At 51.0% G+C, this 15,229-nt stretch overlaps 1 protein-coding gene across 1 annotated transcript in view; it reads left to right on the forward strand.

Moving 5' to 3' along the window:
- The first annotated feature begins 6,767 nt into the window (after positions 1-6,767).
- SLC24A3 (solute carrier family 24 member 3) overlaps positions 6,768-15,229 on the forward strand; it is a 426,143-nt gene continuing 417,681 nt past the window's right edge. The window contains exon 1 of the mRNA XM_065919590.1: positions 6,768-7,128. Coding sequence (XP_065775662.1) covers positions 6,996-7,128 — 133 coding nt within the window. The 5' untranslated portion in view covers positions 6,768-6,995. The remainder of the gene's footprint in view (positions 7,129-15,229) is intronic.

A 15,229-nucleotide genomic window follows, 5' to 3' on the forward strand; every position in this document is an offset into this window, starting at 1 on the left:
GCGGATCAAAGGAGATAAGGAAACTGATATAGCACTGTTGGGGACGGGAAGGTGGGGAATGGGAAATCCCCTTGTCTCAAAGCCTGACCTCGGGTTTTTCCCGTGACAGGGACTCGGGGATGGGCCATGTGTTAACAAATCTTGGGATGTTACACTGGCAGTTGAGCTGGGCTCTCATGGAAGTGCATTCCAATCTGTGGTTAGATTCCAGGTGTGGGGGAGGCGGGGTTTGCTGTGAGGACACTCAAGTGGATAACACAGGTTGTTCAAGTGCAAGGAGTGACTGACTTGGGTCTCTTTTGAATGTTATGTATCCTCAGAAGGTCTCCCTGCGGCACATCCTTCAGAGGAAGGCTTGTCAATTGTCTTTCATATCATCAGTGAACGGAGAGATGGCCGACTGGTGGATTTGCAGCCCAATTCGATGCATGATCTGCTTCCTACAGAACCCCCCACCAGGTCCACGACCTTGGGCATCAAGCAGCCAGCACAGGACTCACAAAGGGGCAAGGCCAGAATCAAGCCTCGTCAATTCCCTTAATTTAAGTCAACTTCTCCTAACTACTTACATGTGAGCAGATTCTTTTAATTGTTCTTTATTTTTTTGATTAGAAAAATAGGGCAGGCTACTGCCAGAAAAACAATTCTAAAAATAAAAACCAATATAAAATAAAAAGTGAAAGTCCCTCCTTGGTCACTAACCTCCACCCCAAATCCAGAAATCCCACATTCAGAAGTAACCGTTGCTGACTGTATATTTGTTTGTATACATAGGGCTTCACAGGTGGCTCAGTGGTAGAGAGTCCACCTGCCAAAGTCGGAGACGCAGGAATCATTGGTTCAATCCCTGGGTCAGGAAGATCCCCTGGAGGAAGAAATGGCAACCCACCCCAGTATCCTTGCCTGAAAAATCCCATGGACAGAGGAGCCTGACAGGCTATAGTCCATGGGGTTGCAAAGAGTAAGACACCACGGAGCGACTGAGCACAAACACATGCATATATATAAATATATTTATATTAGAGTATATTTATAGGGAGACATGCAAGAGATTTTGCTTAACTTGGCAGCACTGACAGTATACAGTTCATAATGCATCTTGCTTTTGCCAGTTAAGATGTATACTATATCACGGTAGTTGGTCAGGATGAGGTTTTGAAACCTAAAATGATAAAACACTTTACAGATCTGTCTTCGTCATTCAAAACAGGATTCCTCAGCCTAATGTTTATATTTTTACAAAAATAGGCCCCCAGGTCCCTTCTTAGTGCCCCCTGCCACACTCAGCATCCTATCTGCCCTAGGTTACAGTGCCAAAAGAAAATGAGTGGGGTTTACATGTTTTCTTTCTGAATGATTCTCATAGAATGAGAAAATTGCTCAAACTGTAATTGCTTATATTTTGTCTTCTGAGGATTTAAAATTGTAACCTCTTTATTATTTTTCCTGGATTATTTTTTATAGGATTTTTTTACTTGTGAAACAGGAGAGAATATTAATATATAGCCTTGACTATAGGGTATGCTTGTGTCCTCTCTCTCTATTTCTTCCAAATATCCAAAACAAGTCAACTACAAATCTTGACAAAAAGGGACTGGGTAACATAGTTTCCCTTTACAGATTTTTTTTTTTCTCTCCAGGATCCACCAAAAAGACGTGCTGCACTGTCCCTTCCTCTAGAACAGATCTCAAGCTTTAACACAGAGGGGTCCCTGGAAATGTCTGAATGATGTAGATTTCCAGGCCTCCTGAATCCTTTTCCTCAGGATGGGCTGGGAGTGAACATTTCCAACAAGATCCCTTGTACTGTTTATATCCACTAATGCTGGATTGAAAGGACCCTCCATGGCCCTGCCTCGGAGTGGGGGAGGGGGGGCGGCGTCTTTTCTGATGGCACCTTAATTCTACTTTCCTCTCATTTAGAAGAAAAAGGGGATGGAAAGAATGTACAAGAAATGGGTTGTGCTTTTTCCATGAAAAGCAGCCTCCAAATTTTATGCACATCATAGCAGTTCTTTTAAGCATGTCTTTAAAAGCTTGACCCCCCAAGCTGGCCAGCTGATCTGCTGTCCTGCAATTACCCTTAGGTCGTGTAACCGGTTTGAGAGGCAGCCCATGACTGTTTCAGTTTCAGCTGAAGTTCCTTCTAAAACGAGCCAGTCTGGGAGGTCACTTGTCTCAGATCCAGAGGCAGTGGTGTGGTTATTCTTGGCTTACACTAAACTTGGAAGGGAGCTGAAGCATCAGGTAAAAAACAATGTACACATACGCAGCACGAAAAGAAACCATCACAGCCCTGCACACCCACGTGGACAGATCCCATGGAAACAAGGCTGAGCAAAAGTTGGAGCCTCTGTTCACTTGAAGTTCAAGGACAGGCACCCAAAACCCAGGAGAGAGAGCAGGGAAGAGGGGTTACTGTCAGAGGGTTATTGTCCAGTGAAGGGTTGGCACGAGGGGGCCAGAGAATGCTCTGTGTCCTGATCTGGAACTCAAGTAGGTTGTCCACGAATAGGTAAAGTCATTGAGCTAAATGCTAGAGCCGTGTGCATGTTACTATATGAAAATAATCCTCAGTAAATTTAAAAAAAGATGATGGGCACCTACGATAATGACTCTGATCCACAGGAGAGAAAAAACAAAAACTACAGTCAAATCCATGAAGTGAGTCAAAAGCACCCAACAAACACTGACCATTGGCCTGAAAAAGAGTACAAAAATGGGAAACAATTGTAAAATAACTGATTGCTGCACACTTGAAACTAACACAACATGGTAAATCAATGATACTCCCATACAAATTTTAAGAAAAGGAAAAAAAAAAAACCAAGCAGCTTCTTTTAAGTTCATTTCTAACTGAATGCTTCAAGTCCTGTGAGCCCTAGATTGTGGACAAGGCCTTCCCACAGCCTCCTGACCTGCAGTGTGGACTCACGCTCATCCAGGAGAGATGATTCTGTGCTCTTTGAAATGCCGACAGCCCAGGAAGCATCTAAAGGAACAGGTTTACCAGCCTTTTGATGAAGGTGTTGGACAAGAACAAGGAGGGGCTCCGCAGTCAGACCTTCCTCGGAGAAGCTGAGGTTTTGTTGGCCTCTGAGTGCCCGATGTGCAGGTGACATGTCTAGAGGTGAAGCGCAGCTGGTCCGGTCGGCCAGGGTCACGGTTGACCAGACCTGGCCCGAGACAGGAGGCCCGGGAGTCTGTGTCTAGGCTGGTGTGAACAGGTGTCATGTCCAAGGGCTGTCCCAGCTCACCCATGCACAAGCTGCTCCCCTACTCCCCGCCATCCACCAGCACGTGGCCTTAGTGTTGAAGGTGTTCTGTGAACATTTAGTGTCTTCCTTCTCTCTGCTCAGGCCTCGCCTCCCTGGATGAGAGCCAGCCATGGCCAGGAGGCTGACTCGTCACCTCACCCAGCAAGTGGCTCCTCTGATTTCCTCCTCTCCTCCCCCACCCTCTTCCTCCCATCTCTCGCCGGTGGCTTGTCTGACAACTGGCACTGTCTGGTGTTATGGACACACAACCCTGTTTTGCTGTGGAAACAGGTCTATCAGGTGTGGGCACTGTGGGCTAGGGAGAGCCTGGAGCCTGGGAGCGAGGCCGGTGGGCAAAGAAGACCCTGGTGGCTCGGGCCTCGCTTCTGGGCTGATGTCTGTGCACGTGGTCCTTTGTGATCGAGGCAGATCTACGAGAAAGATGAACCACTTCTGCGCCCGCACATCCAGTCCAAAGTCTTTGCGTGGAATGCTTTTCAGAGGTTAGAAAGAGGGCATGGATGGTGACACCAGCACCCAGCCCAGGCTGCCAGGCTGTGGAGGGGCCTCATACCCACGCCTGTCTTGCTCCTGGAAGGGTGCAGGCCCTGGCACATCCTGGGGTGATGCTTCTCTTTCCAGGCAAGCGAATTCTCAGACGACTGTATCAGGGCCTGGAATTTTCTCCCCGAGGCTCTTTGCACCAAATATGAGATCAAATGCAAACAGATTAAGAAATAAAAGGCAAAAGCTGCCTCTGGATTGACGAGGATCCTGATGGTGAAAGATAAATAGCACATGAGTTATCTCAACTCCGGCTCCTTCCAAAATCCAGTTTCTTGGGGGGAGCTTCTGAAGACTGGGAGAGGGCAGGTAGGACAAACACAGGTGGGAAGAGTCCACCGGGGTCTGTCTCCTTCCAGGGTTGGCAGAGGATGTGAGAACCTGCTCTCCCACCCCAACTGCCAGTCCCAAAGGGTGCCCGCTGAGGTGGGGGGGTAGGGGGCTTCCCTGACCCTAGAAGGAACCTTTCTTCCAGCCGAGGAGCCACCCCTGCTTGGGATGGGACCCCATGACTGCAGGTGCTGTCAGGCTGGGGACTGGAAGCACCCATCCCTCTTCTTTGGCTGGGGGGCTTCTCAGGGGTCTTTGTCTCTGCTATACCCACTTTGCCGCGAATTCTGTTGAAATGAAGATGAACTACAAAAAATCACTTCAGCATGCCCAGGAAGGATTCTCCATCTCTGTCTCCCTTCCCGCTCTTTCCCCACCTGGCTTCCGCTCATTCATTCCGTGCAGGTGCCCAGGGCACTTCCAGGGCATTGCCAACTCCTGGTTCCTCCCCTCCGCCCTCCTGCTCTTTTCCTGACACCTCTCCCACCCCCATATTACACAATTCCTTGTGCCTGTGGCTCATTCCCTAACCCAATTAGTTCCAGATTCCCTCTCTCACTTTTATTTTTCCTATTTACATGAGAAAAAGCGAGTGTCTTTCCCCGGTTAGTTGAATAAAGGACAGTCTTCTGAGCTCCTAAACTCTTCTGAATGTTGATTGAGGTGATGAGACTGGAGTGCCTCCCCTTCCCCAGGGACTTCCAGGGTTCCTACCAGGGTTGGTACCTGGTAACCAACCGGAGCAGAAGGGTCAACAAGGGAAGTGTAGGAGAGGTGCTTCTAGGGAGACGCCAGGCTGAGAAAGGACTAAAAGAATGATACACGCAGGAAGAAAGAGCCCTCAGGCATGCTGGGTGAGATGACCTCTCTGTGGTGAGAAAGCCACCTAGGAAGGTCTGTTTTGTCCTTGGCCATGACCCGCTGTTCCCTGGTGCTGTGGGGAGGGGTCATCTGGGGAGCCTGGGCTAGGAGGTCACCCATAGGTGGGGCTACCCTTGGACTCTGTGGGTCCTCCCAGACCTAGGGGTGGAGAAACCCATACAGAGGTCTCTCCTTCCTCCTCACCTCCATAGGCGTCTGCAGCTGGATTCCCTGATAAGACCGGACTCTGTGGAGACAGTCACCCAGACCATCACCTGGGTTCCAGTGATCCTTTTTTGAACAAGCTCTTCCGTTTTCCCTTGTGACTCAGCTGGTCAAAAATCCGTCTGCAATGCGGGAGACCTGGGCTTGATCCCTGGGTTGGGAAGATCCCCTGGAGAAGGAAAAGGCTACCCACTCCAGTATTCTGGCCAGAATTCCATGCGCTGCATTGTCCACGGAGTCTCAAAGAGTCGGACACGACTGAGCGACTTTCACCTCACTTCACTTCTGTTTTCAGCCCCACCACAGAGGCATCTCCTTCTGGGTCTAGATCGGCCATCCTAGCCTCAGCCCAAGGGAGGCCCCAGGCACCGGGGAAGCTGGAAACCCCAGGAGGGAGGGTGGGTGTATCAGAGACCACCAAGTGTCCTCTCTAAAGGGCATCTTCTACAAGGCTGCAGGTGAGGGCTGGAGCACAAGTGGAGTCCTGGGGAGAGCGAGGATTAGGGCTCTGACCTCAGGATTGGGAGCAGGCTGACTGCTCTCGGCGACAGGAAGGCCAGGAGCCTCGTCCCGGGGTTGGCCGGGGACTCTCGCGCCGCCCTGACCCTCTTCCCTCGGCCACAGCCCTGGAGGCTTGGTACAGGACTATTCCGAGTGAAGTGTGAGCCCGAGCCAGAGGGGGGAGCCAGGATACCCCCAGCGAGCCAAAGAGCCTCGGGGAGTCCTGTTTCAGGTCGCGAGGCGGGCGCGCACGGGGATACCCACAAGGGGGCGGAGGGAAACCCAGGAGGCCCGCGGGAGGAAGCTAGCCCGGCGGCCCGGCGCGCTCAGCCAAGCGCACTTGCGGCGCCCCTCTCCGGGCACAGGGCGGGGAGGGGGCGCGAGAGACCCTCGGCTCCTCAAAAAGTTTCGGGCGAACCCTTCCCCCCCCCGCGGAGATCAGCCTTTCCGCGGCGCCTGTGTCCCGAGAGGGGGCCCTCCCGCGCCGGCACGAGCGCAGGACCGCGCGCGGGGCTCCCTCCCCGGCTCAGTCTCCTCCCCACGCGCCCCCTCTCCGCCGGGCTGGCCAGCGCCGCCGCGTCCCCGCCGCTGCCCCCAGCCCGCGCCCGCGCCCGAGCCGCCGCGCCGCCGCCGGCTGCCGCCTCCCGCCTCACCCCGAGCTCCCGGCGCGCTCGGCCCGGCCCCGGTCCTGGCTCGGCCCCGGCCCCGCGCGCGGGCCATGGAGTAGGCGGGCGGCCCCGCGACGCGCTCCCGCCGCCGGCGAGGCCGGAGCAGCCCCGGGTGGCCTCGCCCGCCGGCCGAGTTGGCCCGCGGCGGGCCCTCCTCCCGCCGGTCCTCCCCGCTCCTCCTCCTCGGCCGCCGCCGCCCCCGCCTCCCGGCCGCCCCCGCCGCCCCCGCCGCGCCGCCGCCCGAGGCCGAGCGCGGACGCCGAGCGTGGGAGCCATGGCGCGCGAGGAGGACGGGGACCCCCAGCGCCGGGAGGCGGCGGCGCGGGCCGGCAGCGACAAGGAGGAGGAGGAGGAGGAGGAGGAGGGACTGAGCGACGACGAGGACGGAGATCGGGAGAACCGCGGCGGCTGCCAGGAGGAAGGAGAGGCGGCGGCGGCGGCCGCCGGGCGGGAGCGCAGCGAGGACGCGCCGCCGCCGCCGCGCGCGGAGCTGCCTCCCGCCCCCAGCCGCGCCGCGGCCGCCCGCGATCGGAGCGGCCGCCGCCCGCCGGGGACCCCGCCGGGACCGCTGCCCTGCTGCGCGGAAAGGATGCCGTCGCCCGACCTGGAGGAGCGTGAGCGCCGCCGGAGCTGCCGGAGGGACCTTCTTCTGAGCCAGGTCTGCTTCCTGGCCCTGGTGGCGCTGCTGCTCTGGTCGCTGTCGAGCATGCGGGACCACGACGGTGAGTGCTCGCCGCCTGCCCCGAGTGGGCGCTGCGGCTCCGGCGGCGGCGCGGGGCGTCCAGGCCCGGGGACGCCCCCTGCCCCGGGCGGAGGGGCCCGGGAGGCGAGGACCGTGAGCGCGGGCGCGGGGCGGGGGTAGGATCGTGGCCGGCACGCTGGGCGCCTGGCTGCCCTGGGAACCGTCACCTGTGCCTCCCGGCTCTGCCCCGCTTCCTGCCACGAGCTGGAGGGACTGAGGGAGGCAGCAGTGGGGACTCTTCCCCTAAACAGGTCCCCCGTGGGCAGTAATGAAGTTGTCCTGGTGAGCTTCGGCCCCTGCGCGCGTGACCACCTGTGCAACTCTTTGGCCTGTGAAGGGAGGGCAGGGAGAGGACTGGTTGAGCCGGGGACACAGTGCTCCGGACCGAGCTGGCGGGATGGACCGCCTGTTTCTTCGGAAGCTCCATCCCCCTCTTTCTAGAACAGGTGCCCGGGAACTAATGATAGGAAAAAAGTGCTGGCCCCCGGCTAGATTTTGCGGCTGGTTCTCCTCCACTGGCCCCTCGCTGGGAACACGGATCCCTTTTGCAGGCTTGCAACGCGGGATGAAGCTGTTAGACGGGACCGCCGATGGTCTGTACCTTACTTTCAGGGTGCCCTGCGGAGCGCTTTCCCGGCACAAAACTTCTGTCTTATTTTTGCCCTCGGCCTTTCTTGAGCTGACATAGACCTGGTGAAGAAATATGCTCAGCACAGTTGTTCACAGGAAAGAGTTTGGACCCTGGGTGTGCAGCTGTCAGAGAAACGGAGGAAAGGCTTGGAGGAATAGCTCTTGTAAAGCGGTTTTCTCCCGGCTCCTCCAGTGGCACGCTTGGTGGGAAAACAGCTAGGGAAATGCTTGGGAGGGAAAACAGTGATAGATACGTGCTTCGGTGTTAAGATCCACGGAGCTCCAATACAAGGGGTTATGAAGTGCAGAAGGAAGGCATTTGGATAGTAATGCTCAAATATACTTAAGGGTGCAATCAGTTAAAAAAGGGACCTCCCCCAATGGATTGTGCTCCTGCCTGGTGGGGAGAGTGGATGGTGGGTCTTGGTTCAGGTCTTAGCAGACTTCAACATATATGGTAATGGGAGAGAGCCCATCCAGGTTCTCAGCGGAGCCCTCGAGACTCCTGGTTTTCTGCGTTTCTCTAGGATGCCAGACTGTCTGGTCATGGGGACTGACATCGGAAAGTGGACGGTGCCCAGTGAGGGGGGCTGGACCTCTCTCCAAGGGCAGAGTCTGACCTGCCAGAAGCAGTTCCTGGCCCTGTCTCAGGAAGAGGGTTTTCATTAACCCCCTTTTTATCATCGCAGCTTTGACAAGTGTAAAGCCAGTCCATACTACAGAAGGGGTCGTTTCAAGTCAGTTACACGCCAGCCATCTTCCTAAGGTCACGGCTCTCAAGGCATAGACTTCCTACCACTTTCCAGGCTACAAAAGACATTTTTTTCTGGATGGGGAATGTGACCCAGATGGTTAAGTCCATCAGTGGCAGGGAGCTTCCTGGGCCTGGGGAAAGCTGGGATGTTCGGAGGAAGGGGGTGTCAGACACCCTGCAGACTTGAAGCTAGGTGACTAGACGTCATTTGGGGATGGACAGAAGTATGCCTACTAGGGACTCAGGTTTGGGTCCAGTGCCCAGCCCTATCCTCCATACTTCCCTTGGTTGGTCTCTCTCCTTCTGCCTTTTCACCTCCTCTATACCCCCTCCCATAAATGTGGGGCTTGAGAAGACCTCCACCCCAGCAACTTAAGATAACAGTGACATGTCAGTGGGAGGGGCACGTGTGCCACTGAGCCCCCTGGATGGCATGCGAGTTGTAATTCTTTCTCAAATCACCGTTTCTTCCACTAGATATTGATAATTTCATTACATGATGCACAGGAAGATTGCACAAGGCCCAGATTTTTTGAAATAATTTTTAAGATACTAATTAACATGTGTGAATCTGCAAGTGATTATTTTACTTAAGGGATTGCCATTCAGCATACCTAACCATCTGAATAGTGACTTTTACTAACTTAGGAGCTCCTCTGCTTGAGGGTCCATTCAGTATGAATAAAAAGTTTGGAATGTAGCCTTGTTCTGAAGACACTCTGACTTGGAGAGGCCAAGCAATTCACTTACAGTCACACAGCAGTTGAGGAACAGAGGAAAAGACGAACCTGAGGTGACCTCGCTCTTTGATCCCATCTCTGTCCCCCTGTATTTGTGCCGCTCTCTGGGTGCAGCTTTGTAATATTTATATAACCACATGGGGAGTGGTACCTTCATAATGATCAAAGGTGATAACTTCTATTTAGTCACCTTGAAAACCATGCAGTGATTAAGTGTAACTTCTCAGAAGCCTGTTTTCTAACACATGTTGATTTTTCTTTTTTTTTTTTTTTCAATAAAAAGGACAGTTCTTTTACCAAACCAAAATAGAGGTGTGCGGCAGGTGTATTACATAATCTTGTATAACATTTCTGATGTATGGACTCGGACTCGGAGATCCCTTTTAGGAACCCCTAACCAAACTCAGTATAGATTCTCTCCTCAGATGGGACAGGAGTGTTGTTAGGCTTAAGTCAGGAAGAATTAACACTGGAATAAAGGGAAATGTTAATTCTCACAACAACAAAAGCAGTAATAATGTTAACTGGAATTTGGCACGTTCTCCAGTGCCAGGCCCCGGGCCGAATACCTGTGTGTTGCTTCATTCAAGTTGTGCACGCTCTTTGCAGATCCTTGAGCCTCCAGGGGTCGGTGCAGAAGGAAAGCCCAAGGTGCCCTATTTACTTGCCGATGAAGATCTCATTTTGATGTTTTCACAGCCAATTGAATTAAGGGCTCCAATTTGCTAAGGCGGATTTTCTTTTTCTTTTTCTTTTTTTTTTTTGCAGTCTGAATGGATTACTTTGTATGTTTTGAGTGGTTTAAAAGTGGTTTAATTTTTATTTGGAGTCAGGAACCTGGTCCTTATTTTCCAAAAGTGGTGTGGACAAAACCAGAGGTCCTTTGGAGGGAGTGGTTGAAGACATCTGCTCTCTGAGATGTGTAGGGTGATGAATGGTGATTAAGGAAAATTATATATATATATATATAAACTTGGAGCTACTCTTTGGCTCGGTTACTGTTGCTGCATAAGAGATCACTCCAAGATAGTGATGTGAAACGACTCCTTTATGTTCTTACTCAGGGATTCTTCGTGGCAGGGACTTGGGCAGGGCCTGGTGGGGGGGGGCTGACCTCTGTTCGACTATGTCGGGGTCTCAGGTGGAGACATTCAAGGACTGGGTGACTTGACAGCTGGGCCTAAGTTGTCTGGAGGCAGCATCACTCCCAAGAGTGGTGTTGATGCCAGCTGTTAGCTGGGCCCTCAGCTGGGCTGTCACCCAGGACATCTACATGTGGCCTCTCCACGTGTCTTTGTGTGAGCTTCCCCAGAACATGGCAGCTGGGGTCCAGGAGAACAAGGTGGATGTGCCTGGCCTTTTTATGTGTCAGCCTCAGGTGTTGTGTGTACCACTGCCACTGTTTTCTGTTGATCAGGGACGTGACAGAAGTCAACCCGCGGTCACAGAGAGGGGACATAGATGCAACCACTTACTCAGTGGAGGAGTGTCAGGACATATAGAAAGGTGGGCATGTGTGGTGAGAGGTGCTGTTGTGGTTGTCTTGGGAAAAAAACAGGATCCGAAGGGATGATGACTTAGGAGTGATTGTATATACTTCCCAAGATGGTAAAGGCAGATAATATACATGTGTGTATGTATATGTGTGATTAATGTATATATGTGTAGTGTGGTATATGTGTATGTAGTGTGTATGTATATGTGTGTATGTGTCTATCTCTGTGCATGAATATGTATATGTGTGTACATGTTTATATGAGTATGTGTGTATGTATTTATGTGTGTGTGCTTGCATGCTAATTTGCTTTAATTGTGTCTGACTCTGCAACCTTATGGACTGTAGCTCGCCAGGCTTCTCTGTCCATGGGATTCTCCAGGCAAGAATACTGGAGTGGGTTGCCATGCCCTCCTCAGGGGATCTTCCCGACTCAGTGACCAAATCCATGTCTCTTATGTCTCCTGTATTGGCAGGCGGGTTCTTTACCACTAGCACCACCTGGGAAGCCCATGTATATGTGTGTATATATACATATAGGTGTGCACGTATGTGTGTACATGCATGTGTATATGTATAAATGTGTATTTTTGGATGTATGCATATATGCACAAGTATGTATACATGTGTGTATATGTTATATGTGTATGCATATGTGTGTATGGATGTGTACATGTGTGCATATGTGTGTGTGTGTATCTGTATGAGTGTGTTTACAATTTCTATTGATAGATCACCCAATCACGAAACACTGCTGCTCGTCTTCCTGGTTGGGGGTCCAGAGATGGTATGTGAAGAGTGGCCGCAGTGGGGCTTGCGCTGCACATTTCAGTGGCAGAGCTTTGTGGCTTCCCATCCCTCGGAGGGCCCTGATCATGACCTTTCAGTCCCTCGTGTGGATTCCCAGGGGTGGAGGCTGGCTGGACTCTCATCAAACTGTATCTTCCCTCTCCCCTGGCCGGGCCTCACCGCTCAGGCCTTTATTCTGCTCCGGAGGCCCTACCCCAGACCCATAGCATGTGCAGGTCACGTTATCACCACCCTACGGTTTATCCTTCACCCTTCACTTCCAGGACCAAGACTTTCCTGGCCAGACCGGATCCCCAGTTTGCTCTCTGAACACACTCTGTCTTCCCTTTGTAGCAGTTCTTGCAGTTGGCAATTATGTATTTCGTTATGACTTGATTATGTATCCGTTATGACATCTCCTTTTCACCAGAGTCTAAGCTCCCAGGAGCTCAGGGACCCTGTGAGCTTTTCTCACCTTTGTCACCCCATCACCCTAACCAGAGTAGATGCTCAAAAGGCATTTGTTCGGTGTGGAGGCTGTTTCGATGTCTGAGCGACAGTGCCTGTGATGAAATCCAGCGACTGTGTCAGAGCCCAGCTTACAGGCACACACTAGTTTTCATGATTTCTAATTCTGCCTTCAAGCCAGCAAATTTGATATTGTTACCTATTTTGCATGGACTCACCCTGACCTGAGAAAGGTGGGTGCCTCCATCAGAGGCACTTCATTCAGTGGCAGAACTGGAACTCAAGCCACCTGCGTCAAAACTGTGTAGTCCTGGCCTCAGAGGACGCGAGTGGAAAGCAGGAGCCACTCTGTCTTTTCCAGTCGACTGGGGAGTGAAGGAGTAACAGAAGGTTGCTTTCATAGAAGCAGTATTTTAGAAAAACATTCCTTTTCAACCTTTTCTATTTTCTGCCTAAACATATATAGATGTGTCTCCTTCCTCCTGGCTTTTCTTAGCTGCTCATCAACCCAGATTTTTCTCAAAGATTTCCTCCCCTTGTGAATCTTGAATCCTTGTGGGAAGATTTTTTTTTTTTTTTTTTACCCTGGAGGGTTGGCAAAGCCCAAAGAATTGCAAAACCAGCCATTTGCGGAGGATTCCAAGGCCTGGTGGAAGTTGGCTGATAGGATAGGCTTTTGGCAACTCTCTTTTTCCTTCAGAAGATTTCTCTTTCTTGAGCAGAATAGTTTTGGAGGGGGGATAAAAAGACACAGACGTTTATCCTGGAGGAACCCGGGTCTGGGAGGGTTCAGAAAATGTCCCTGAAGTTGCAGAGCAAATGGATAGTCCTGCCAGGAAGGGAAATCGAGTTTTTCTGGCCTCTTCCAGCGTTCAGTTTCTGTAGAACTTATTTGGCAATGGTTTTATTTTCTCATTTGCTGTGGTGTTACATATGGTCCCATCTTGTACGATCTGAAAATTAAGCATTGAGGATTCAGTGGAAGGAGGTTTTCTATGCATGAAGAGGTGATGGGCACCATTCAGGCAGTTTGAATCATGGAGTTGTGATGTTTCAGATTTAGATGGTATCTCCCAGTCTCGCTCCTGCTGTGAAGTCTCTGTCTGTCTACACCTGTTCTCTCTTCATCCTCATCCCTGGGCTGAGTGATACTTTTCATTGTTGCAAGTCCTAGGGACTTCACTCTCCTCCCTGGTCTTCCCAACCTTGCCCCCACCTCTGTAAATGGTCCCTTATGAAACTCCCTTCAACAGTATCCCTTGAGTGAGTTTCTGGCTGGACCCAAGTGGTGTAAGACACAGGGATCTTCGTTCCTTCTTTCAGGAAACGTGTGGCAGGCTTTTGCTCGTTGCTGCGGTGACAGTAGTGTCTGAGATGGGTACCCACGGTATCCTCATGATGCTCTGACTTTTGTGGGAAGAGATGCATTGAACAACTGATTTTCAAGAATTTTGAGAAACAAATGAGAAATACAGCATGATGTGGAGGAGGTCTTTGTCCAGGGTGGGAGATGCTGGAACCTGGAAAATAAAGGAGTTAGGTTGGTGAAGAAAGGACAAAAACACAAATGTATAGAAAAGTGGGTAAAAGAAATGGAAAGGCAGTTCCTAAAACAAACAAGCAAGCAAAAACATTTGCAAATGACCAGTTGATACAAGTAAAAATCCTCAGCCTTGATAGTAACCGGAAAACCTAAATTGTAAAATGACGAATTACTATTTTGTAGTATCAGACCAGCAAAGATGAAAACAAAGCATTGCCAAAGATGCAGGGGAGACTGCTTCTCTTGTTTATGGTAAGTGAGGATGTGCCGTGGTGCCCAGGATGGGGGGAGACTGCAGCAGACTGACAAGGTGCTAGGCACAGACCTCCTGTGAGGTCTCTGCCTTTTAATGAGATCGATGTGCAGAAAGTGGGGAGGTAGGATGAGAATGGCCATGCAAAGTATTTGAGACGTGGATAGAAACGCAACTTGTCTGGACCCATCTGTGACCACGGAGCAGGTTGGTCCTGACCCTGGGAACTCCAGAGTGTAGGGAGTAGGAGAGAGTTCAGGGGAGCAGGGGAGAGGCCCCTGTCACTTCTGGAGCATGCCCAAACCCATCCAAGTTGCTAATTTAAATTTATTTTATTTATTTACTTTTTGGTTGTGCTGGTTCTTCCTCGCTGTGCGGGCTTTTCTCTAGTTGCGGCAGTGGGGGGCTACTCTCTAGTTGCAATGCACAGGCTCTAGGACTCGAGGGCTTCAGTAGTTGTGGCACACAGCCTTCGTTGCTCCATGGCATGTGGGATCTTCCCGGACTGGGGATGGAACCTGTGTCTCCTGCATTGACAGGTTAATTCTTTACCGCTGAGGCACCAGGGAAGCCCCTACAACTTGCGGATTTAAATCACGAGATCCAGCCAGCATTCTTGCTTGTCAATCACTCTTCTTCTCTGAGAGAGGGTGAACGAATAAAGTAAGCTCATCACTGACCTACTTCCAGGGAATTTCATGTTGCAACGTTGTATTTTCTTTTTCCTTTTTCCCTGTGTGCTTCTGCCTGGTTTGGCCTTGGCAGAAGTCATTTTCACATTCATGACATGCATTGGAATCTGAACTTGGGAAGGACAGGAAGTAACAAGTGGGTTTCTTGAGCAGTATTTTGAGGTAAGAACAAAGGGCATGGGGATGAGCATGGGGGAACCAGGAGATGGGGTGCCCCACTGGACATCAGGTAGTCACTAGCACTAGTCTCTCTGCATTCTTCTTCAGATTCTTTTCCATTATAGTTTGTTATAAGGTAATGAATATAGTTCCCCATGCTAAACAGTAGGTCCCTGTTGTTTATTTATGTATGTATGATAATCCCATACTCCTAATTTATCCTCCCCTTTGGTAACCATAAATGGTTTTTTCTGTCTGTGAATCTGTTTCTGTTTTGTAAGTAAGTTCGTTTGTTATCACTTTTTTAGATTCCACACTTAAGTGATATCATATGCTCTTTGTCTTTATCTTTCTGACTTATTATGACAATCTCTAGGTCCATCCATGTTGTTGGAAATGGCATGATTTCATTCTTTTTTATGGCTGAGTAATATTCCATTGTGTATATGCACCACATCTTCTTTATCTGTTCATCTCTTGATGGACACTTAGGTAGTTTCTATGGTTGACTATTGTTAACTAGTGCTCCTATGAACATTAGAGTGCATGCATCTTTTC

The sequence above is a fragment of the Muntiacus reevesi genome, chromosome 2, assembly GCF_963930625.1.
Source record: "Muntiacus reevesi chromosome 2, mMunRee1.1, whole genome shotgun sequence".
Classification (NCBI taxonomy): Eukaryota; Metazoa; Chordata; class Mammalia; order Artiodactyla; family Cervidae; genus Muntiacus; species Muntiacus reevesi.